The following is a 22,327-nucleotide window of genomic DNA, read 5'->3' as shown; positions in this document are numbered from 1 at the left end:
CTGATTGTTTCTGCTATACATATACATAGGAAAGTACATGATTTTTTTTTGTGAACTTGGAAATGTTGCTATAAAGCTGGATCCTGTGCTCTAAAGGCTTCTGACTGTTTTGTAAATACTTGCATTAATGCAAACTGGGTGGGGAAGAATGGTTTAGGGACAGCAGTATTAATTAGCGGTGGAATATTGGAAGTCCCTCGGAGCTTTCTGTGTCTGCCTGGGATTTGGAGTGCAAGCACCCGTGCTGTTGTTTCTGATAAAGAAACTGCCACCTGCGAGCTCTGGCCTCTGAGCCAGCCTCGCGTCGGGGGCTGCTCGGCCAAATCAGTCTTCAACTAGTTGAATGACCAAAGCATTTGGACCACGCCGTGGCTTGCTTATTCCTTCAAACTCACTTCCTCAGCTTAATAACTAAAGATGTTCGCTTATCTTCAAGCGGATGGCTTTCATCCCCTTTCAATTTGTGCCTTGTACCCTCCCCTCCCTTCCTTAGGGAAAAGGAGAGCTGGTGGACTGCACCTACTTGAGCCTCTCCAAGTAGTGCTGAGCTCCATCGCCTTGTTATAGCCGTGCTGTAACTAGGTCTGAAAGGTGACAAACTCAGCCGTAGCAGGTCTGTGACCCTCCTTTCCCCCAGAGGCCGTTCACATCCAGCAGCTGCTGAAATCTGGAGAATTCCCTATTGCTCAGCAGGGCAGCAGGAGCTGTGCGTGGCGTGGGAGATGATGCGAAATGCTTCGGCTTTCCTCAGCTTGCCCCGGCTGTCCCCAGGCCTGCAGTCAGGGACAGGGTTGTCCTTTCTTGGAGCAGTGCTAGGCACGTCTTCTCTCTAGAGGATCTGACCTCTGATGGAAAGCTCTTGTGTGAGTTGTGAGAGGGCACCAAGATGAGGCACAGGCTGCAAAGCAGTGAGCTGGAGCTGGTGCATTCGGGGTGGCTCGGGAGGGCAGTACTTGGGGAGAGCTTGGATGCTGCCTCTGCAGCTTGCCTGCAGGTCTTGTATAGCCAATCTTACGTTGCTTACTCCGTCTTAGTCCCTGCTTTCACTTAAAAACTCATACTTAAAAGAGAAAATCGCGTGAAGCAATGGTGGGGGGGTTGAGTGCGAAACAGCAAACCGAGCACCTTCATTGCATGCGTATCTGCTTTGTTGTAAAGACATTAAGGAGTAGTCAGACAACCGGACGCTGATGTGAAGCCGACTTGGAGAGGACGGTAGACCCTGTGCTGCAGTATTTATCTGAAAAGAGATTCCGAATGTTTACCTCAGTGTAAATATCTTACCTTTCCTGGGGGAGGAAAGGAGTCTTGCATGGAGCAATCACTATCCAGATCGCTTTGCCAAACACGTCATCCTCTCTAAGGCAGGCTTCACATTGGTATGAACACTGTCCCTCTTTGGACCCTTACCTTTCTAGGATGTGAATGGTAAAAATGTGAATATTTGTTGTTTACTTCATTAGGCATAATTCATAATGATGTGTTTATATGAAGAATATCACAGACTGAAGCGAAACCATATGCAATTGGTTTACTTTATTATAAACTGTATATGATGTACAAACTAATAAAAACTTAAATGACGACAGTCTCACTGTTGTTCTTGAACAGGCAAATAAACAAGATGCTCCAGCTGTGCATTTCAGTGCTGGATGTGAGCTGGAGCGTTGGGTTGTGTTACCAGAGCACTGGAGGGAGAGGTGGCTCAGCATGCTCCTGCATACTCTCAAGAGCTGTCCTGGGCAGATGCTGTTAATTTTTTTTTATAGTTTTGATGGAACAAAACCGCATGAGACTTCTCACATGGCACTCGCAACTCTACTGGTGCAGAAGCTAGCCAACTGTTAATCCCTTGAAGGTAAGGGGGGATTACATCTTTTTGCAGCAGCAGGAAGAATTTTGCTTTGCTAGAAAACATGGAGTGTTTATCAGGTTAGCCCAAAGCACTCCTTGATTTTGTTTTAAATGTTCAGAGGAGAAATGCTGCTTGCACAGGCTGAGTTGGGCTTCCTGAGCAATGCAGGTTTGAGCGCGCACAGCTACAGGAAGGCTGTGCCCATGTGACAGCTCCTTTACAGATACGAACCCAGCACATGCATGTCAAACACAGTAAGTATTTACATTTATTAATACCAGATTAACTTCACTGTGCAGTTCACCAAACACTGAGCCCTAGCATGAGTTTAAACTGTTGTCCTGACCTGAATCCATTAGTTGAGCTTTTTGTTACGGTAAAGTAGTGACCACATATCCACTGATGACTGACAATCTGGCTAAGAGCAAAAACATAAGCTTTAATAAAACAGACTTAATAACAAAAGTACTTGATCATTAACTTTTTTCCAGCCAATGGTTTAGGTTTGAGCAGACTTAAGTTACGCAGTTACAGTACCTCCATTTACTTCCTAAATTACAATGTTACTTCCATCCTAACTTTTAACATTCAAGTGCATTAGATAAAACTAGTAAAATCTTGCATGAAGTACAGTTCTATACTTCAGACATGATTTTAGTTTCTATAAAATAAGATGGAAAAGACATTAGTTCATCTCTTCCACTCCCTGCCAAGGCAGGATTGTTCCCTACAAAACAAGGGCACGGGACAGTCCTTGGTCCTGCCCACTCTTACATGTGCTCTGAAAGGACTGGAGCCATGTTGCAGGAACTGAATGCATCTCCTGAGATTTAACTTGTTTCCTTCTTCTGTGATTTCTTTTTTTTTTTTTCCTGTATCTCAGACATTATCTGGCAACGTGCTTTCATTCTGTGTGCTCACCAGCACGTCTCTTCCCTGCACTTGAAGGAAGCCTGAGCATGAACTGGGGTAGAACACGCAAGGCTTTTAGGTACCCTGATGTCTGTTGCAAATCCTCTTCCTATGGACTAAGTTATTAGTAACTGCCACACTTGACAGAAGTGACCCATAATTGGGTCTGACTGGTTCTTACCTAGTAATTCAGCTACCAGAATTACTGACTTTTAGTCCCTCTGGTTTGGGAGAGGGGAGAGGCATTATGCAGTTCACTTCACTTGGCTTCAGACCAGTTATGTACAGGCTTTGGTCTGCCACTGCTTGATCATATAGTGCTGGCACGTAGAGATCTAACGATTGTGGTTCATAGGGAAGTTATAAAAGACCATAGAAGATCTTCCTCTGAGGAAGAAAACAAGCAGAACACCACAGCTCGTTCTTTCCAAAAAGTCTTCCATTAAAAGCACTCAGCAACACTTCAGTTACTGACAGCAGTTACTCAACAGCTCTCCTTTGTCAGTCAGGAGTTGTTTGTTTTCTTCCAGAGGCCAATAAACTGTCTCCCCAGAGACACTTCATACTGGGGTTGGCAAAAAGGGCTTACTTTAGTAAAGGTAGAATTATTTCTCTTTACAATTATAAAGGTTACTGAGTTACTTGCCTTTTAAAAACAACAGAAAAAAAGAAAGCTACCCTGCCCATGCTCTTAGATGATGGTGCAGGAACTAAAAGCAGAGCCCCGCTTGTTGGTGCTCTGCGTAGGCACAAGTTTTCCTTTTCCATAGTAACCTGAGAATATCGCCCTCACATCGATCTTTTTGGAAAGGACGAGCATCCACATACCATTATCAAAATACTGCAGTTTCCCTCCTCCGATTTCCCCCACTTCATCCCCTTTGTTCCCTGCCTTTTCCAGTTTCACAAACTCCAGCAGATCGAGCCCAGTCTGGACTGCTTCTACGCCGTTGGCGCAGCCGAGGGTGATGTGAGCCCGGCTGCCTTTCGGGAGGTTGTCGGTGGACAGGAGCTTATCGACATCTCCGGGCCACAGCAGCAGCTGCTGTTCATTCAGCTCCACACGGGCACCAACAGTTTTCGTTGTGATGAACAGAGCAGAAATGGACAAGGTGAAGCCTTTGCCGTAGGAAGCCTTCACAGCCTGGGAGAGGAAAGAGGGAGACAAGTACAAAATAGAGCTTAAACCAACACCACACAGGTGGAATTTAAAGCAATGCAGCTGGCTTTATCAGCCACAAGCTCAGGGTCCTGGCTGGCCGTGGTCATTCTTGCTTTGCCATGTTTGAAACATGGTGGTCAACTAGGAGGTGGTGGCCTGAAGTTCCTGCTCTGTGAATTCAGGGCTGGTCACATCTTTCTCCTTCACAAATTCCAAATTCAAACGGGCTCTCGAGCTCATCCGCTTTGAAATAATTTGGCTAGAAGCATCAATACTTCAAACAATTTATCATCATTCCAGTTAAGCTACTGGGGATGCTGCTGGAAGTCGGGGTGATGGGGGGATATTTAGTTTGGAAACCATCAGGAAATAGTTGCCATCTCCCCCATGCTTATCACTTTCCTATCATACGGGCTTACTTTCTCTACAGTTTGCCTCATTGCTGAGAGCAAAGCTGCCCCCCCAGCCCGCTCCCAAGGTGCGTGGATCCCCAGCTGGGAAGGGGAAGGGAGACTCCAGCAGGGAAAGGCTGGAGCCGTGGTACTCACTTCTTGCTGCGCATATTCCTCAGCCCCGGGGGCTTTTCCAAACTCTGTGAATTTGGTGGTGCAGTGTAAGACCCCAGGTGGCCTCTTCACAAAGTAGCTGGTGAGATCTACTTTTACTTTGGGATCTTCGATAGCAAAAGCAACTGCAAACACAGGTAAGCAATGTTACTACGAAAAAAAATCAACCCCTCAACCCCTGAGCCTGTCTCATCTCAGCTTTCTCCACCAAGCTGTCCTTCATGCTTCATCTTTCTTACTGCTAGAAAGGACTAGAAGGATACATAAAGTTCTTCCTTCCTATCAGTGGATGTAATTAAAAGCCAAGCTCCTGCACAGCAGCATGGCTCACCTTACACCTGATGTTGCAGAAGTCTCTTAAGTCCCCAAGACCAATTATTTTTTCCTATTTTCTCTTTGACTCCGCAGTTGTTCTACACAGCCCATCCCAGTAACCAGTGGGTGCCCAGCTGCCTAGAGTAACGCTGCTGCCATCCTAACCCACCACCCTGCAGCCTCACAGCTAAACAGGCTTTCACTGAGAACTGGTTATTGTATTACTGGTTATTGTATTTTTTTTTTTATTACAAAAGCAAATCTGACAACTCTGGGAAACTGGGATTAGTATCTTCAAACAGTTTTCCCTGATTAACAAAGAGCGTCACTGTAGAAGCTGACTAAAGTTGTCCCCTGTTTCATCAACAAAACAAGAACTTGATAAGACACTTCTATACATACAATATTTGCTCTCCTTTTTGAAGGCTTTGAGACTTCCAAGCTCATCTAAGAAGAGCTGGCCAGCCTTCCTCAGGTTCTCGGAACTTCTTTTGCTCAAAAACCACCCAAAATACATGGGTAGAAATTCCTTCTCCAAGCTTGGCTTCATCTTCTTCAGGTCTTCCGCTGACAGTTTCCATTGATTCTTTTCCTTAAGCTGCGAGCAATCCATCCTCCACGGGGTTTTGGGCTCAGCAAAGATGACTTTGTACCGGTATTTGTCAGCAATATCAAAGATTTGGTCCAGCCGTTCCCTTTCGTGGTGAGTGTCGTCCAAAACGATAATGCTGATGTCTCGTTTGCAATAGTCAACTAGATCCTCATCAACTTTTGAGTATTCTTCAGGAATGCTGCTTCTTATTGCAGGTGTAATTTTATAGTTATCGACAGAAATGACCTTGCAGGCATCTTTATACCTGTCTTGAATAGCCTGGGCAAGAGTGGACTTCCCACTGCCAGGTAGGCCTCTTAAAATAAAAAAGGTTTTAGACTCTTTGAGCGTGGAGATGGTATCTTCGTCATCAAGGAAAGGAAACTGCAAGCTTTCAGGCCTTTCTTTTGCTGATTGAGAAGACATTTTTCTAAATATTTTAGGCAGGAACGTGTGGCTCTTCTTCGAGAAGCCTCTGTTCTGAAAACCAAGAAGAAAACGCTTTGTAGGTTAGCAACCCCCGGAGGAAGGGAGGCTGAGGGGGCGCGGTGCCACCGCTTCCCGGAGCCTCGCTTGGCTTAAAGCACTTCCCACAGCTCCCCCAACCCTTCCCCACAGCAGGGACCTGCCTGTGCCCTGTCCTGGTGCTGCCCCGCTCCTTGCTCCGGCGCCTTCCAGCAGCAACTTGGGCCCTGCCTGACCAGGAAGGGGAAGTTTTGCCCGTCACGTGGCGGTGGCTGCAGCTGGGGAGGCACCACGGGGCTGAAACCCAGCCAGAGCATCAAATTTATTTCTGAACGCTTAAACAAATACCTGTGGCCGCTAGATTGTGGCGTCGCTGTGCGTCTGGGGGAACTCTGCCTGAAAAAGGGGAAATGAAAGAGCCAGGCGGCTGGGGCAGCTGCTGCAACCCTGTCAGCTCGTCTTGAAGTGATTGCAGGCTGATTTAAGTCTGCTCGGGGGTCCTCTGTTCTGTAAGAAAGGCTGTTTCCACGTGAAGGCTGTTTCACTGCAAGGATTGCCTCTTTTTTTGTACCCCACTGAATATCAGCGCTGTGAGTGCCTCGCAGGAGAGAATTCGGGCTCCTCGTTGAATGAGGAGCAATTTCAATTGCTTTCAGCGAGGGCAAGCCCAACCCCAGCCACTGCCGAGCTGAACACGAAAGTGAAAGCAACTGCGAGCAGCAGAGAAGCTTGGCAGCAGCAGGAGCCTTGGGAAAAGCACCCTGGGGAGCTGGCACTGGCTCTGCCTCCCTGCCTGCCAGCAATGCCGGTACCAGGAAGCCCAGATAATTCCCAGCAGGGTCTGGGAAAGCACCGGACTCGAGGAAGGGAGGGATTTCTCCAACTGGTTTCAGTAGCACCGCCAGGGCAGCTGTTGTTTTTTGGGTTGATGTGTGGCCTCTCCACCCTCCCCAGCTGTGTCCTCACTCAGCCCAGCCTGGGACCTGCCCCCGAGCTCTGCCCCAGAAATGAAACCAAAGCAGTGAGTTCTGCCTGCGATGCCAAAACTGGGGGGTTTTACATGCTGTGCAAGAGGTCTGCCCGCAGCAGAAAGGCCTGCTTTCCTGCTTGCAGAGTGAAGAGCCTGTTTAAAAAGTCAACTATTTCATTTAAGTAACTATCCTTTATTCCAAAATTCACAGGTGGGGCTTGGTTCCAAAGCACCCTGGGGCTAGGACCGTGCACCCCCCTGCCTTAGGGATGCGGTGGGCAGGGAGCGCTGTGTGCCCAGGGGCAGCAGCGTGGGATGGAGAGCTGGGGGTACACTGATTCGTGCCCACTCCCAAAAACCAGGCAGAGCTCCTGGGGCTGCAAGAAGAGGAAGAACTGCACAACTCGCCTGGGGCCCCTACACCACCTTTCCTGGGGATTTAGGGCTCCCCCATCCTCACAGACAAGGAAGCAGAGGTGTGAGCCAGCTCCAAGGGCTCCTTGCTGTGTCCTGGCTCTGGATATTTGGGCTGGGCAGGGACCAGCAGCATCTCTGAGCAGGGCCATGGGGGATGCGCTGCTCCTGTGGCTGTGAGCTGGGCACAGGGCTCGGCTGTGAGCGGGGCAGCCCGGCTATTTTGCAGCAAGCAGCTGCTGGTGGCCAGCAGTGACTGAGGCTGCTTTTCAGCCGCGCAAACAAAAGAACAATAATAGAAAACACCCTCAGGACCCATTGTTTAGCAGCCAGCTCGAAGGATAATGCTGGCCTTTATGAAATCGGGCCCCGTACAGCATGGCCAGACAATGGCACTACAGAGACCGGGCTCCTCCGGGTGAACAATCCCCGATTGAACGCGCGCCCCTGTCCTGTCCCTGCCTGCGACCCCCACAAAGCCCCCACTTGTCCTCCGCGTCCCGGGGCCTCGCCGGGTGATGCTCCCAGACCCAGCGCCCCTCCGCACGCTGCTGAAGGTGTCTGCACCCCAACTGAGCCCCAGGGTGGGCTGGGGACCAGAAGGGGGCTGCACAGCCCAGGACCCCCCTGGGAAGAAGCTGCTGTGCCCCCAGCTCCACCCTGCAGCCCCTTGGGGTCGTGCCCCAAGCACCCCGAGACCCCCGGGTCGTGCCCTGCACCCCGAGCTCCCCCCATACACCCGGAGAAGCCCCGTTCCCCCCCCCACACCCCCCGTTCCTTCCTCCCCACCGGGAAATCAAACCGGCCCCGGGGATGCCCCGACCCCTCGCTTACCATGGTGAGGGCAGCGGCCGCCGGTGCGGAGCGGGGCGGCGGGGCAGCGGCTCTGGGGCGGGTGCGATCGCGGCCCCTTTCATAGCACCGGGACCCCCCCGCCCAGCTCCCCCCCGCCGTGGCCGCGCCTCCCCGGGGCGGGCCGGGCCGGTGGCGATGGGTGCCCGGCCCCGGGGGCCGCCGCAGCTCGGGGCCAGGTTTTTTTTTTTTTGGTTTGTTTTGTGTGTTTTTTTTTTTTTTTTTTGCCCCGTGCTCCCGGGGAGCTGTGCCAGCAAAGGGAGGAAAAGCACGAAGCGAGCGTCTGCGTGAGCCGGGACTCGCAGGTACGTGGCACGGCTGGGGTTTAGGAACAGCAAAGGGAAAAGGAGTTTGCAAAAGCAACGCTCAGCACTAAGGTTTATTCTGCCCTCTAACTGCTCAGGAAATGCTGCTCTACTCCAACGCGAGGTTTGGCTGCTTTTCATCATGCCCTGTTTCTTCTTCGTCTCTTTTGCTCTCCTCTCCGTCTCTTTTGCTCTCCTCACCATCTCTTTTGCTCTCCTCATCTCTTTTGCTCTCCTCGCCGTCTCTTTTGCTCTCCTCACTGTCTCTTTTGCTCTCCTCACCGTCTCTTTTGCTCTCCTCGTCTCTTTTGCTCTCCTCGTCTCTTTTGCTCTCCTCGTCTCTTTTGCTCTCCTCACCGTCTCTTTTGCTCTCCTCATCTCTTTTGCTCTCCTCATCTCTTTTGCTCTCCTCGCCGTCTCTTTTGCTCTCCTCATCTCTTTTGCTCTCCTCGCCGTCTCTTTTGCTCTCCTCTTCTTTACTCTCATGCTCTTTATCGTTCTTGGCACCTTCATTTTCCTTTTCACCTTCTTGATTCTCTGTGCTTTCCTTCCCACTTTCCTTCCCCTCTCTGTCCTTCTCCAAGTTGTCATCGTCTGTGTTTTCATTGCTGAAATCAAAATCTGGAGGGGGGAGAGGAAGAGGCAAAGGGAATCTTAAACCAAGTTCCAGCACTGGGCAATCAGTAGGGTGCAAGAAAAGCCCCTTGGCCTCCATCACCATGGTTAGAAAGCTCTCCTCTATTTCCTGTCTCACAAAGCTAAATTTGCCAGCAATATGAGGTACTGAGATACATGATCTAAGGTGAGCAGAAGGCAGGTGCTGGCAGTTACATTGTGAGGCCTGGATTCATCAACTGACAAAATGAACATGAGATGAAACCTAGGTGTGGTGTTTGCAGAGGGGACGCCTGGGACGTGCTGCCATCTCCTGCTCAGGCTTGATACAGCTCTGAGATGGCCACGGCCAGACCTGGGAGCAGAGCTGCAGGAATTCAGTTTGTGTTCTGAGTCCGGGGCTTCAAATAACCATGAGGATGCTGCACTCCTGGGGATTCCACTCTGCTCCCCTCTTTCTGCAGCCCTACTTGCTGGGGCAGAGTAGGGATTGCTCTGTGTGTGAGTTTTGCTCTAGGAAGGACACATACGTGTGTTCGGAGGAAGAGCAGTATCTTTTGCAATGGAACTGTGACTTACTCTGTCATGCTTCATGCTGCAGGTGCTCAGTAGCATGTGTCGTCATTTAGAAGGTGACAGAAAATCAATACTTTTATGCTATGTGGGCTCTAGGATTTGCTGATGTTTTTGAAGGCCTCAGCACTGCGGGTCTCATTTATTTATGTTCATTTTTGCGGTTGCATTTTGACACTATTTTGCTTCTGGCTGTGCCCACCACTACACATTCTGGGCACTGGGGCTGCTTTCACTGTTATTAAAAGAAGCTTTTTACAAAGATAGAGCTGAAGAGAAGCCAGAGTCCCTCACTGTTATCCTGGAAATGAAGCCCTCACTGTCAAAAAAATGAGGCCACAAATCTTAACTATGCTATGGCATCACATATAAATGAATTCCTGCTACAGCATACTAGTACAGGGGATGCAAGCAGTCCAGAAATTTCAATCCTTGGACCTAGGAATGGGGTGTTTTGTTCCCATGCCAGAAAAGGAAAGTGGTAAATTTTTACATTTATGTGGTGCGGAGGTCTAGATGACAACTACCTTTAAAAGAGTAATCTCTCATTTCTCTTCCTCTTTCTTTTAGGTCTTCAATGAAGCTTCTGCTCACGTCATCTAAGGCCTGAAATTGATGTGGCTTATTAGTGAACGCTATAGAAATACAGCGATATATCCAAGTTTTTCCTATTTCTCTTTGATCTCTGCTGTCATTGCTTGCTCCTTTCCTACCTCAAAACTCTCTGCAACAACACACTTTGTTCCTCCCTGCAGTGATTGCTACCTGTTAGTATCCCTTATCAAATGTCTCCTCCCCTGAAGATTTAATCTCTTCTAAACTATTGTTCTCCTTCTGGCAGGAAAACAGGCTCTGCTTCAACTTTGAACACCCATGAGGGATCACCAAATAGGTATGTGTTGATGCTGTACCTGTTCCCTGGCAAGCTGACTGAGGTCAGAAGATCACCCACAACCCGCTGTCAGGCTACCAAAATGTGCAGACTGCTTTATCCTTGTGTCACCGCCAATGCCCCAGATGTTCTGATCTGATGCAAAGTGGTTTCTCTGGGACACTTTGGAGAGGCCATAAAAGGGTAAGCTTTGATTAGCCCTGCATTCTAACATGTGGAGAAGGATTTCTGTATTCTGCATGAGAAAGGGAGTTCAAATAAAAATTTTCCCTTGACCTAAACAGAGCTAGAGCTTCAGCCTTCTAGGTGTTGTACTGGTTCACAAACTGAGATTAAGTTATGAGCCAGGAGGCTTCATAACTTTTTGCTTCAGAGGCTGCATTTTCCCCCTCTTAACACACTAGCTAGGAAGTGACATTTTCTTAATTCACAGGCTGCTAAACAACATTTACAGCTAACTTATTGATGCTGCTGCAAGCTTCTCTCCACTTTGCACCAAGCCACTTACAGTAATGATGGCCTTCTGAGCAGGATCATCGTGAACAAGCTTTGCCTTCTCAAGGGCTTTTTCAAAGTTTATGATTGCAGAGCGGTAATCCTTTAATTTTTCTGAAAGGGGCAAATGAAAACATCTATTTTAACCCAAGATAAAGAGAAGAACAAGTGTTAGTCAAGCAAGTCTCCTGCGATAGATCTTAATCAGAACAGTTACTTTGGTTGTTAACTGACAGATATGTAAGAAGCTGAACAGACAGGCTGCCATCTGTCCTTAAAGAAATATTGTAGTGACATCTTTACCTTGTGCTTGTGCCACCAGTACGCTAGCATGGAGTTGCCACTCGACATCTCCCTCTTCATCTGCTGACTGCAGGGACTTCTCTCCGTAATTTCGGGCTGCTTCAGCTTTATCAAGCTCAAGGTAACATCGGCCAATTTCATGGAACAGCCAGGTCTTTTCCAGGCTTGATTTTGCCATTGGAATTTTCTCCTCCCAACTTCAAGCAGAGAGTAAGAAAGAAAGACTATTGCTGAATCTCACTAGGTGCAGTTATAATTTCAACCATGGATTCTATACACAAAGTGTTCCAGGTACTGTGATGAAAACTTTCTCAGCCCTCTTTCTAGCAGTACGATTAAACAAACTGAAAAGACAGCATCTATTAAATTCAAAACACAAGCTTACGCCTTTTCTGTTACTAATTTTACATACGTGTCAATAGCTTCCTGGAATTTGCCGATTCTGGCATAAACTCTGCCGATGTTATCAAGGGCTCTGGATATGGCATCTGGTAGATCGCTGTGTTGAAAAGAAAGAGAAGTTGCAGTAGCTGAAACAGCCTCGTTCCTGATACAGTCTGTGCTTTCTTCAACCCCATATATTTCCTTTGGCTCTTAACATGAAAGTAAGTGTTGAGAAGTAGAAGTAAAGGACCAGTGCCAGGTTGAAAGTCATCAAAACAAGGTAAAATTTTATTTTCATCTACAGCATCGCAACAGCCTGTAATATGGGGAAAACCAGTTTAGTTTTGCCTTCATTATTTTGTGCAAATCTGGCAGCCCTCATGAGTCTTTTCTTTGCCTCAGTTTCTCTTTGTTTCCATTTGGATCCCATGGAAATCCCCTACCAGTTCTTAGGTCCCTAACACTAATAAATTGTTATTGTCCAAGAAGAAATTGAAGACACGAGTGTCTGCAATATGTCTCATTAACAGATTCCTGGTTACAGGTCCTGTTCCCAGTGCCCTGAATGAGATTTTGCCCAATGCTAGAGGCAGCTTCTTCTATCATAATGTAGCTTTTTTTTTTTTTTGCCCTTTAATTAGTCCTCATTCCCAACTTCAGAAGTGGCCTGCTTTGACTACCCGTGCCTTGAAAAAAAAAGTGATGAAACGAGAGAACAAATGTGTTGCTGTGGGTTATGCGAGTCACCAATGTCTCCCCTGGCCACTGCTGAACTCCAGCCACCAGAGGGCGAGTTCCTCTCGGTAATGACTGTGTTTCTGTCCTTCAAATACAACCTTCAGTCGGTTTGAAAAAGTAGTAAAATGACGGATCTCATTTCTGCCTAGCTTCTGCTAAGTCTTAACTTTATGTGGTGTAACTGTGGAGTGGAAATCACAAGGAGAGATGCAGAAATTGTTAAACCTATAATTAAAAATGTGCTTTTTGAAAAGGACAAACAGTGAGGTCTAACATTTTAGGTCTTATACAGTATCGGCAGAAATAAAATCAAAATAACCTCAATTCAAGCAACTATTCAGCGTTTTCTCATGTACTTTGTAAAACTCTATTACTAATTCTTAAGACTACATTTGCTCCATTCAGTTTTAGCTGAAAGTGCTGCTGCAGAATGTGTTCTATATGAGCAACTGTATCTTTTATCAACATTTCACATCTATCATCATGATTTGAATGCAAATGACTTTAAGGGAAAATGTAGAAGAAAACTTGTGCAATTTAGACTCTGACCTTCCTGAGAAGGAAATGCATACTAGAGGCTGAAGTGCTGAGGCTGGAACTTGTGTTCTCTTCTGCTTTGCTTCAGCATGGATTTAGATACTTTGTGTGTGCTAGGTCCTTTAAAAATCTGCTTAAGTCACCTTATTTTTGAAATAGTGAAGATAAGTCACTAGGGACCACTGCATGTGGACAGAGTCTGTATGCATTGCCCTGTTAAATCTCCAGGTGAAAGAATTACAGTGTTACCAGATGCTAAAACATCTTAACAGAGATACTTTCCTCTGTATGTTGGATCTTTTCCCCATCTATCTAAACTTCTCAGCACTTACTTCTGCCTAGCAAATTCGAGATCCATTTTATGGCTTTGCAGGGCTGCTTCCATCTGGCCCATCTCTAACTGAGCATTCCCAATGCAGCTGTGCAGGTTTCCAATCAGTTCATTCTTGTTGGGAACTTCATCATCTGACCATCCTTGTATTGTTTTTAGCACATGCTCAGCTTTCTTGCAGCTTTCTTCGGGGGAGCCACCTGTCAGTACTAGAGACAAAGAAGAAAGGTTAGTGTTAGGGTAGGTACACAGCAATATTGGGGAAGTAGAACTGAGTGCAGTTATGTACACTTCAGACAAAGCTTGGGAATGGTTAGAGCTCCTAACTCTTCATGCATATCCTATATTCCTCCATTCAATCTCCACGAAATCTGCTCTTGGGAGATGGTACTTCAGCCCCTCCATCTGGCACTCCTGGAAATCACTTTCATCACAGCAAGCAAGGAGAGAGAACTCTGGTAAGACTTCACACTTGCTGAGGAAAAATAAATGAGAATGATGCTTGTTGTCTGAAGTTTTTGAAAGCAAAAAGTCATTGAAGCAGGGCAGCCTGATCATGGAGATGAAGTACTAGCTACAGTGCTTAGTTTTTTATCTCCTAAATTAGCCCCTTGCACTTTCCTGGCAAGCTCTGTTTATTGCACCCAGCTGGCTGCAGTGCTGTGGGGAGTGGACTGCAGGATGTTTCTGGCACTGCCTTCACCAAGCTGTAGCTTAAATTAACTGAATGGCAGTAACACCAAATTCTTGTCCCTGAGTCGTAAAATATGTGGCATAAGTAGAAAGCAAGGGTAAAAGTGGCTGCATTACTCCTTCCTTCCAGATCACTATTTTTCAGCTTCTTCGTCTCTCCACAAAAGTATTTTTCAACTACAGAAATTATTTACTTCAGTGCCCTGCATTTTTTTTTGGTAAAACAGCTTCTGATTACTAGACCAGCCAGAGGCACTTGCTAAGTATGCAGCAGTGGCTGACCTGGCTTTTTTATCTAAATGATGTTCTGAAAAGCAATCAGCAATACAAGTACAGGAAAAAAAAAAAAAAAAAAAAAAGATTAAAAAAAGGAAAATGCATTGGATTCTGTATCTAAGGAAGTGTTGCCTTGGAAAAGATGGAGAATGTGAAAGCAAATACTTCCCCAAACCACCTGCTACTGTTTGTTATTACTTGCACACTACTTCTGTTGTTCTGGGCTGTAAAATAGTACAGCAAATAGTTACATATGCCAATCATCACTTTCTTACTGTTTCCAGCCAGGACACATACACATATCAATGTCCTCCATACTCTTCACAATGTATCTGGCAACCTCAGCTGGTTTTCGCTTCTTGTCTCGGATCCACCTTTGCTGCCTGAGCTTACGCTCCCTCACGCGGGCATAAATAGGCTTCTGCTGCTGCCAGAACTCAGTGCGTGTGTCCAGGTAGGCAATGCCACTCAACACCATGTCTGCTACTTTGATCCCCTTCTTTGTGCAGCTCTTCATCAGATCTGAAAATAAGATGGTAGAACGGGGGAAAACATTAATGTATGTGAGGGACGAAGCTGCAGTTCACTGGGGGACTGCTTGTGAACATTCTTTTGCTCTGACAGAGCCAGTCCTGAGAATTAAAGTATTTAATTCTCCTCAGAACTGATGTGATTAGGAGAGAAGTTACAGAAAATTCTCCTGGTGAGCTAAAGCTGTTGTTCCCAGCTCCTGTAAGCTGCTGCCTTCTTTAATGAAGAGCCAAAGAAGACGCCCAATTAATGGGGGCCAGTGGTGGTGCATGAGCATTTGTCCTCTTGGACAGGACAGCTATATGGGACACTTAGGCTCAAATGGCACTTTAGAAAGTAGTGGATTAAATTGTGAGGTGAAAGCTGAGAGGACTTTAACATGGCTGGAAACCAGATGGCCCTTATGTATTATTAATGCCAGTAATACCATAAACCCGGTGAGTAGACTAAATTCTGAATTATTCCTCTGTTACTGGGTAAACAGTTTCTTAGATGAATGACTACATGGGAACGACCTTTCTGCCTGGTTCTGAAATAAGATACTTCTCTGATTCCTGCATCTTGATCTTAACAGCATTTACAAGAAAGCCATGATTGAGGCACGGTCTCATTAGCAGTGCTTTGCACTTAATGCAAGTGTTAGTAGAATTTAACGTCATGCCAGAAATTAAGTAAGTTGTAATGCTGTTGTTTCTGCTTTTTATTTCATCAGCACAGATTGCTTTGAATTGATTTATTGTTTGTTTTAAAAGCCTATCATTTAATAAGGAAGGAAACATGTTCAGACATGGTTATGAATATTGGATCTGGCTCCAAAAATGCCTGAACTCTCCAGATATCTGCCTCTCTCAAGACCACTGCAAACACTCTGTGCTATCTGAGCTCTGATACAAGTAAGGAATTGTAGTAATAAGGATATAAAAGAAGGAAAGAAGACCCTGCCTTAACTAAGGAGCACTTAGTTAAATACAATGGAGAAAGACCTTCATCCTTGAGCAACTTTTCTAGGTAGGCCTTGTCAGCATAAAGCTCTCCAAGAAGCTGTCGCTCTACTTTTGGGTTCCTCTGGGGCTCCTGTTTCTTTGTCCACTGTTGATCCTTGGTCAGTTTTATTTGGAGTTTCTGATTTGCTTTTTTGCTCTACAGCGAGAAAAAATAAATTAAGTTGGGTGAGATTAGTGGGATACACTAGCATTATCAGGAAGGTCTGGCTTTCAGAGTTGTTTGCCATCAATGTAGGCCCAGTTACTTTTTAAGTCAAAGCAAGATGTCAGTATGTCACCAAGAGTTTTGGTCAGCAGAAAATTTTGTGCCCAAGTGCGCTCCCTCACTTCCAAGAGAAGGAGGAGGCATTGTAATAAGACCAAGAGTTAGTTCTGCTCCTCAGTCTTATTCTGTTCTGGAGGGAGTCCAGGTCAGTGCTGTGCCAGGACATTAAGGCTGTGGCAAAGGCAGGTCTAGTTCTCCAGAGTCAAAGACAAAGACAGCTCTACCACGGCTTCTGAAACATCAGGACAGTATTTCTGACGTCTCACATTCAAAATCCCAATGATTACAGCATCAATATTTAGCCCCCTTTGTACAAATTATTTTTACCACAGAGTACCCATAATTGCAGCTGAACGAAGCAATGAGCATTCACGGCACTGACTTCACAGGGAAATATGGCTTGGCATCGCAGAGGAGTGAGGCATTACTTCAGTGGACCACCCCAAAATTAAGCAATTGAGAAAGTGTCCATTATCAAAAATGTGAACCTTAAACATCAGGTAAGACTAAAGTAAATATTCTAGATAAATGTACCCTAGCTCTGACCTCAGTGCTGTTACTTATTAGCCTTTGATGGGCGGTCAGCAACATACAACAGAACGAGCAGTCAGGCTGGTGGAGGATTCTCAGTTTGGGCTTCGTTTCTCCTTGGTTGCTCTTCCCTATCCCTCTGTCTTCTCCTTTCTATTTCGTGTAGCTTGAGCCACAACTATGTTAAAAGTAGGTACATAAAAACTCTCATAGTGGATCAACTTGCTTTGTCCGCTCAGAATGCGCTTCACTAGACCAGCCGTATCCCCATCCACGTTGCTGCAGGAACTACTAATCCTCTAGAGCCTATTTCAGATCACATTAGCATTATAATAACTAGTTAGCTTCTAAAGCAGGAGCTCTTCACACTGTACCTCTGCCTGCCTGCTTATAAAGCAGAGATCCTCTTTGTTCTCCAGTTTAACTGAGGATGGACCTGCAAATACAGAGAAAATACTTCTTAGTGTTCAAGAACAGCAGTACCAAAGCTTTAGAAACTAAAATGACCGTAAATGTGCCAAGCCTATCATGTCCTGTTTCAAATAAAGCTTCTTAATTATTTCACAAGAAATATGTGCATGTGGGTATGGTCTTTAAATAGGAATTACAGCTCATAGATGCAGCTCTTCTCTGGATTTTAATTATTTTCTTATGGGACCAGGGGAATCCCATCTTGGTGCAGTTTTCCTAGAGACATCATACATCTACATGGAGACAGAGGAAGAAAAAGGGTGGCAGGTTCTTCTGAGGAATCAAAGCTGAAGCTTAAAATGGAAGGAAAGCTCATAAGCATGGGGATATCCAGCAGTACGGAGAACTACTTTAAAGTTTTTGTGCACTGACATTAGGGCAAAACTCCCATTTCATTTTCACTTCTGCTATTCAGATTGCACCCTGGCAGTGGAGTAAAGGGTGAAAAACAACTCTGTTTTGGTCTGGTCAGAAGGAAGGAAGGAGATTCGGCTGCTGTTGGTGGAGAAGGATTTCCTCCAGCAAGGCAGCTCAGCCAAGCTCAGTGATGTGAGAATCCACATATCCCAGAAGGCAGGCGTTTCTGAACCTGCCGAGCAAAGCAGATTCAGCAAAGCAATTTGGAGGATATGCCCTGCTAATGTATGTGCATTTCACAACTATTTCAACATATGGATCAAATACTAATATGTTTCCTTGCTTCTTTTCCCTTGCATCTAACAGTTGCCACTTGATTGGAAAATGTTTTGGGTTTTATTCTGTTCATTTGCATACAGTCCAGATGCTTGAACACATTTAAAGCATTTAGCTCAGTATATCAAGCATGACAAGAATTTTGACTGAGAGCTGTGAAGACATTGAGGCATTTGTATTAGTCTAAGAGAGCAGTGGTGATGCAGGAAAGCAAGCCAGATCTGGAAACTTTCACTTTTTTGTTGTTGTTGTTTTGTTTGTTTGTTTTTAATTAATATCATGTATAGAAGAGTTTCAGGCTTTTACACAGCTGGGACAAGAAGCTAATCTGCAGCACTGGAGGTGGATTGAAATTTTGAAACTGATTTCAGGGAGAGCGAGGCGCCCAAGTATCTGGAGGATCGGGGCCTCTGTATGGGTGTGCAGGCAGGGTGTGTCCTGGCTCCGTGACGGGACAGGCTCTTGGAGGATCCACCTGGGCAGTTCCTAACTAGCTTGGCGGGTTTTACAGCACCCTTGGGAGCTGTACACCTGATAAGCCACTTGTCAAAGGTGGCAGCCCCAGCTGAGAGGTGTCTGTGTGCTCAAGAGTGGGTGCACATCTTGTCCACGCTTGTCTGCATGTGACAGCATTGCTAAAAGAAAAGCTAAGGGGAAAATTTTCCGTTTACTTTCTAACATCACTAGGTCCTTGGCCTTTTCTGTCTCCTGCAGGACGCAGCTCTACGATCTACGCCAGAAATTATGAAAGCAGTGCTCCATTGCAATAGTCAACAGTTTCACCGCTCTTATGCAATGGAAATTGGAGGAAAATCAGGATCTCAGGAAGGCCAGTCCCAGGTAGCAAGGCAAATTTCATTACAAACTTTTAATACTGGGATAAAGATTTCAAAATGGATTCTGTAATCAGTAGGGCCATAGGCAGACGAGCTGCTTTGTTCTGTATGATTTAGAACAAATTCACTTCCGTAACTGAAGTTATTGGACTCTGTATATGAATAGGCATTCAGCCAAAAAAAAAAAAAAGCAGAAGAAAAAGAAAAGAATGGGGCTGTGCTTTTTTGGTACTATCTGGTTTCATCTAACAATGGCCACTGAGCACGTGAATCTAGAAGCAAAGAGACTGCTGTTATAGGGTCCTTAGGTTACCTGCAGAGCTAATATGCCATCAGCTGTCCAGTGAACAGCTTCCAGCTGTGCTCACAGGCACCATAAAATCAAGCTGCTTACTTCCAATGCAGTTGACAATTGCCTCCTGGGATTTCTGGATACCCAGCCTGAACTTCTGTAGTTCTGGGCGTAGTCTGTAGCCTCGATGATAAAACACTAGCGCAAACTCAAAGTCACCCATGGTATATAATGTCTCAGCTTTTTGGTAAAGGCCCTGAAAAGGAAAAAAATAAAAACACTTCAGAGATCTCAACTAATTCCCCATTAGGCAGAAGGGAAAGCTGTGTGCTATCAGGTTTTCATACAATAAAGCGTAATCCTGTAACTCTTCCTCAGCTGACAAAGCACCTCCCCTTCTCTGGAAGCACTAAAAGGGGCCAGAGTGCAGAGCGAGGCTGATTTTGCTTTTAGAGTTACCTATTTTTACACAACGCTGCCTCCCAGATCCTTCAGATAAAAGACCTGTCCTTGGCCACCTCAGCCTCCTCCTGCTTCGTGCCGTTTACCTTGGGGAACGTTTTGTCATTTTTGAGTGAAGCTTCTGCATCTTTCAGGGAATTTTCCGTGTCTCCAAGTCTCAGGTAACATTTTGAGCGGGAAACTAGGCAGTGCTTGTCTTCTGCTCTCAGCTTCAGTGCCTGGAATGCAGCAGACGTCCATGTGCCATCAGTGCTGGGAATTCATCCCAGAATCCCAGGATGGCTGAGGTTGGAAGGGACCCCAGGAGACCACCCGGTCCCACCCCCCCCTGCCAAGCAGGGTCACCTAGAGCACCTCGTGCAGGATGGCACCCAGGTGGGTTTGGGATATCTCTGGACAAGGAGACTCCACAGCCTCTCTGGGCAGCCTGTCCCCGTGCTCTGTCACCCTCCCAGTAACGAAATGCCCCCACACATCGAGCCGGAGCCTCCTGGGCTTCAGTTTGTGCCCGTCACCTCTCGTCCTGTTGTTGGGCACAACTGAAAGGAGGCCGGCTGCTTCACACACACATACGGGACACAACCTGCTCCGTCCCTACACGGATCTGTCTGACAGACGAGGACAAAAAACTCCAACTTTTTTAGCACAAATTATTCTCTGCATACTCACGCACCCCCTGTGCAACCACCCCCTCCTCCCGTGCTGCCCCCCATCTGTGGGGCATCCCCTGCCACAAGGGCAGGACCTGCACCTCCTTATAGTGTCACCTCTGCGTGTCACCTCCCCTCGTGTCGGTGTCACCCCCTTCGTGCTGGTGCCACCCCCCCTGGTGCCACCACCTCGGAGCCACCCCCCCCAGTGCCACCACCTCAGGGCCACCCCCCCGGTGTCACCCCCCCCCGGTGCTGCCTCCTCAGCCCCCTCCCTCCTCGCTGCCACCCCTGCGAGCCGCGGCCCTCCCCGGCGACCCCCTCAGGTGCCCCCTCAGTTGCCCCCGCCGCCCTCCCGTGCCCTCGGGGCTCTCCCCCCCGGGCCTCCCCGGTTCCCTCACGTTGTCGAAGCAGGCCAGGGCCTTGCCGTACTCTCCCCGCCGGTACAGCAGCGTCCCCTCGGTCATGAAGCCGGGGAAGGTGCCCACCGGCACCGCCGCCATACCCAGGCCCGGCCTAGGCCCGGCCAGGCCCCGGTCGCCACCGCCGCCGCCGTCGCCTGGCAACCGTTGCCAGGCAACCGCCCCGCTTCCGGCTCGGCGCGAAGCCCCGCCCACGCGGTGACGTCTCGGCGCGCCACGGCGCGAGGCCGTTTCCCGCGCCCGCGCTTTGGCCACGTGCGGCTGCTGCGGTTCGCGCCGCGCCGCTGCCGGCACCGAGCGTAGGGGGGGGGGACCCGGTGGGGAGCGCTCGGTCCCGGGGGGCTGGCGTGGGCAGAGCGCCTCGAAATGCTGCCGTGCCGTGCCCAGCGCCTTCCCACGAGCCAGGGCAGCGTGGGGTGGGCTGGTCAGAGGCACGGTGTAAGTAGGGCACGGGTGGGCGGCGGATAGGAGAGGTGCGCGAGGCCGGGAAGGAAACGCCCGTTTCGCTGCAAAATGCGTGCCGGGTGATTCCAGGCAGCTGGAGCTGTGGTGTGTTTGGCGCTGTGTTTCCTCACCCGGCTTGTCCAGCCTGCGGTGCTCCGGTGCTCGTTCGGGTTTGGTTCTAAAGGCTGCGTTTCCAAACAGCAGCGCTGGAGGCATGGCTGTAAAGAAAGGGAGTGTGGGAGTGCAGGCGCTTCATAAAACCGCTGTGCAAGAGCAGTCGTGTGAATGCCTCAGCTCCTGCCAGCGTCAGGCCGAGCAGGTTCTTCTGCTCAGCCGGGTCAGGAGCTGGTGCCTCCTGCAGGGGCTTCGCACAGCAGCCCACTGCCATCCCCCCTCTTTGTGTAATATTCAGTTATTTTTGGTGTTTGCTGGTAGGTCACACTACTGGTTTCATCACTGCGGCATCCAATCCTCCTGGACAAACAGAAATGATGAACGAGAGAATGTTCTGGTTCTCTCCTGTCAGCATCCAAAGTCTCGATATTGTTTTTGGGCTTGTACAAGACCCTGCCAGGATTAATTTTTGGAGCAATTTGTTCCAGCACAGTGACTCAGAGAGGGTGTGGCCTGTCTGGCCTGCTCAAAAAAATCCTCCTGCTCAGAGCAGTCTGTAAGATTTAACATCACCGTGGGGAATGGCAGAGCTGCTGCTGGATTCTGGAAGCAGCCCAGGAGTGACAGGGTCAGTCCTCACTTCCATGGCGTGGCGGATGGGGCTGTGCAGAGGGCAGGCAGGGAGTCTCATTCGTGGGTGGTGACACAAAAACCAGTCAGACCCCGCAGTGGGAGGCCAGCGTGACAAACCCTCTGCCGACAGGGAGAGAAGTTGAGATGATTTAAAGTAAACTTCTGGTAACTGTTTTCCATGGGGCCTTTTGCCAATGCTGGTCATGATGTGTTCTCCCTAAGGAGACGGGAGCATCGCGTCTGTGTCCTCCGGTCACCCGCTGGTGGCTGTTACAAGTCCGTGCTCCAGCCCCGTGATAATGTCATGGGCTGCTCGCCTCTGGACCGAAGCCATCCTCTCTCATCGGAGGGACTGCCCCAGGGCGCTTCTCTTCGGTGTGGCTGATTTGTACTTTAGTCACAGGTTGGAAATACCAGGGGAAAAAAAAAAATGAATGTGCTCTGAGTGCTGCTGGCAAGCAGAAGAGACTGTGCTGAGTGCCGTTAGAGGCTTGTTACCAAACAAGCGGGGCTGTCGTGAACAGGGAGGGGGGATGGCCGCATCCTGCTCTTCCACAAGTGTCCCTTTGTCCTGTGGGAGATGTTTCACTGCTTTGCTCAGGTAAAGACCACCTGCAAGCTGTATCCTTCAGGACCATGCACCATAATGGTGATGTACGCCGGTGATGCTCGGTTCCCGAGCAGGACTGCTGCCTGGCCATGCACCGCGGAGCTCCTCACCCCACCGCCGGTAC

The 22,327-nt window shown here is 48.0% G+C and overlaps 2 protein-coding genes and 1 long non-coding RNA gene across 6 annotated transcripts; 1 reads left to right on the top strand and 2 right to left on the bottom strand.

Annotated features, from left to right (window-relative positions):
- Positions 1-1,521: 1,521 nt before the first annotated feature.
- On the bottom strand, positions 1,522-8,228 carry CNP (2',3'-cyclic nucleotide 3' phosphodiesterase). Of its 3 annotated transcripts, none has more exons than XM_068660491.1 (4): positions 8,086-8,228; positions 5,213-5,882; positions 4,478-4,620; positions 1,522-3,911 (listed from the first exon to the last, which is right to left on the bottom strand). In XM_068660491.1, the coding sequence occupies exons 1-4, from the start codon at positions 8,086-8,088 to the stop codon at positions 3,459-3,461; spliced, it is 1,269 nt and encodes a 422-aa protein (XP_068516592.1). In that variant the 5' UTR covers positions 8,089-8,228; the 3' UTR covers positions 1,522-3,458. The 3 variants fall into 3 exon arrangements, with proteins under 3 accessions (XP_068516592.1, XP_068516593.1, XP_068516591.1); XM_068660492.1 differs by having other exon boundaries at positions 5,213-5,877; positions 8,086-8,202; XM_068660490.1 differs by lacking the exon at positions 8,086-8,228 and adding an exon at positions 6,032-6,162.
- Positions 8,229-8,264: 36 nt separating this feature from the next.
- On the top strand, positions 8,265-17,230 carry LOC137844283 (uncharacterized). The gene is made up of 6 exons (XR_011089862.1): positions 8,265-8,408; positions 10,438-10,671; positions 10,922-13,734; positions 14,530-14,699; positions 15,529-15,784; positions 16,378-17,230. It is a non-coding gene; the product is annotated as an uncharacterized lncRNA (long non-coding RNA).
- On the bottom strand, positions 8,303-20,584 carry ODAD4 (outer dynein arm docking complex subunit 4). Of its 2 annotated transcripts, none has more exons than XM_068660479.1 (13): positions 20,382-20,584; positions 19,417-19,548; positions 18,971-19,124; positions 16,951-17,012; positions 15,760-15,916; positions 14,543-14,767; positions 13,278-13,485; positions 11,699-11,785; positions 11,287-11,483; positions 10,997-11,097; positions 10,124-10,202; positions 8,766-9,029; positions 8,303-8,711 (listed from the first exon to the last, which is right to left on the bottom strand). In XM_068660479.1, the coding sequence occupies exons 1-13, from the start codon at positions 20,481-20,483 to the stop codon at positions 8,518-8,520; spliced, it is 1,962 nt and encodes a 653-aa protein (XP_068516580.1). In that variant the 5' UTR covers positions 20,484-20,584; the 3' UTR covers positions 8,303-8,517. The 2 variants fall into 2 exon arrangements, with proteins under 2 accessions (XP_068516580.1, XP_068516581.1); XM_068660480.1 differs by having other exon boundaries at positions 8,303-8,585.
- Between the last annotated feature and the right edge of the window lie 1,743 nt (positions 20,585-22,327).

This window comes from Anas acuta, chromosome 25, assembly GCF_963932015.1.
Source record: "Anas acuta chromosome 25, bAnaAcu1.1, whole genome shotgun sequence".
Lineage (NCBI taxonomy): Eukaryota > Metazoa > Chordata > Aves > Anseriformes > Anatidae > Anas > Anas acuta.
The sequence above is the reverse complement of the archived record's forward strand: the minus strand, read 5'-3'. Positions and strand labels throughout refer to the sequence as shown.

What these genes read in the sequence shown, in the direction of transcription:
- CNP (XM_068660491.1), bottom strand. An exon ending in CAAAAAGGAGAGCAAATATT is followed by an intron (nt 4,621 to 5,212) that starts GTATGTATAGAA and finishes CTGTGTTTGCAG; the next exon opens with TTGCTTTTGCTATCGAAGAT. An exon ending in AGGAATATGCGCAGCAAGAA is followed by an intron (nt 3,912 to 4,477) that starts GTGAGTACCACG and finishes TTCCTCTCCCAG; the next exon opens with GCTGTGAAGGCTTCCTACGG.
- ODAD4 (XM_068660479.1), bottom strand. Translation starts at nt 20,483, where the DNA reads ATGGCGGCGGTGCCGGTGGGCACCTTCCCCGGCTTCATGACCGAGGGG. An exon ending in TATGGAGGACATTGATATGT is followed by an intron (nt 13,486 to 14,542) that starts GTATGTGTCCTG and finishes CTTTGTCTCTAG; the next exon opens with TACTGACAGGTGGCTCCCCC. An exon ending in CTCGAATTTGCTAGGCAGAA is followed by an intron (nt 11,786 to 13,277) that starts GTAAGTGCTGAG and finishes TTTTCAACACAG; the next exon opens with CGATCTACCAGATGCCATAT.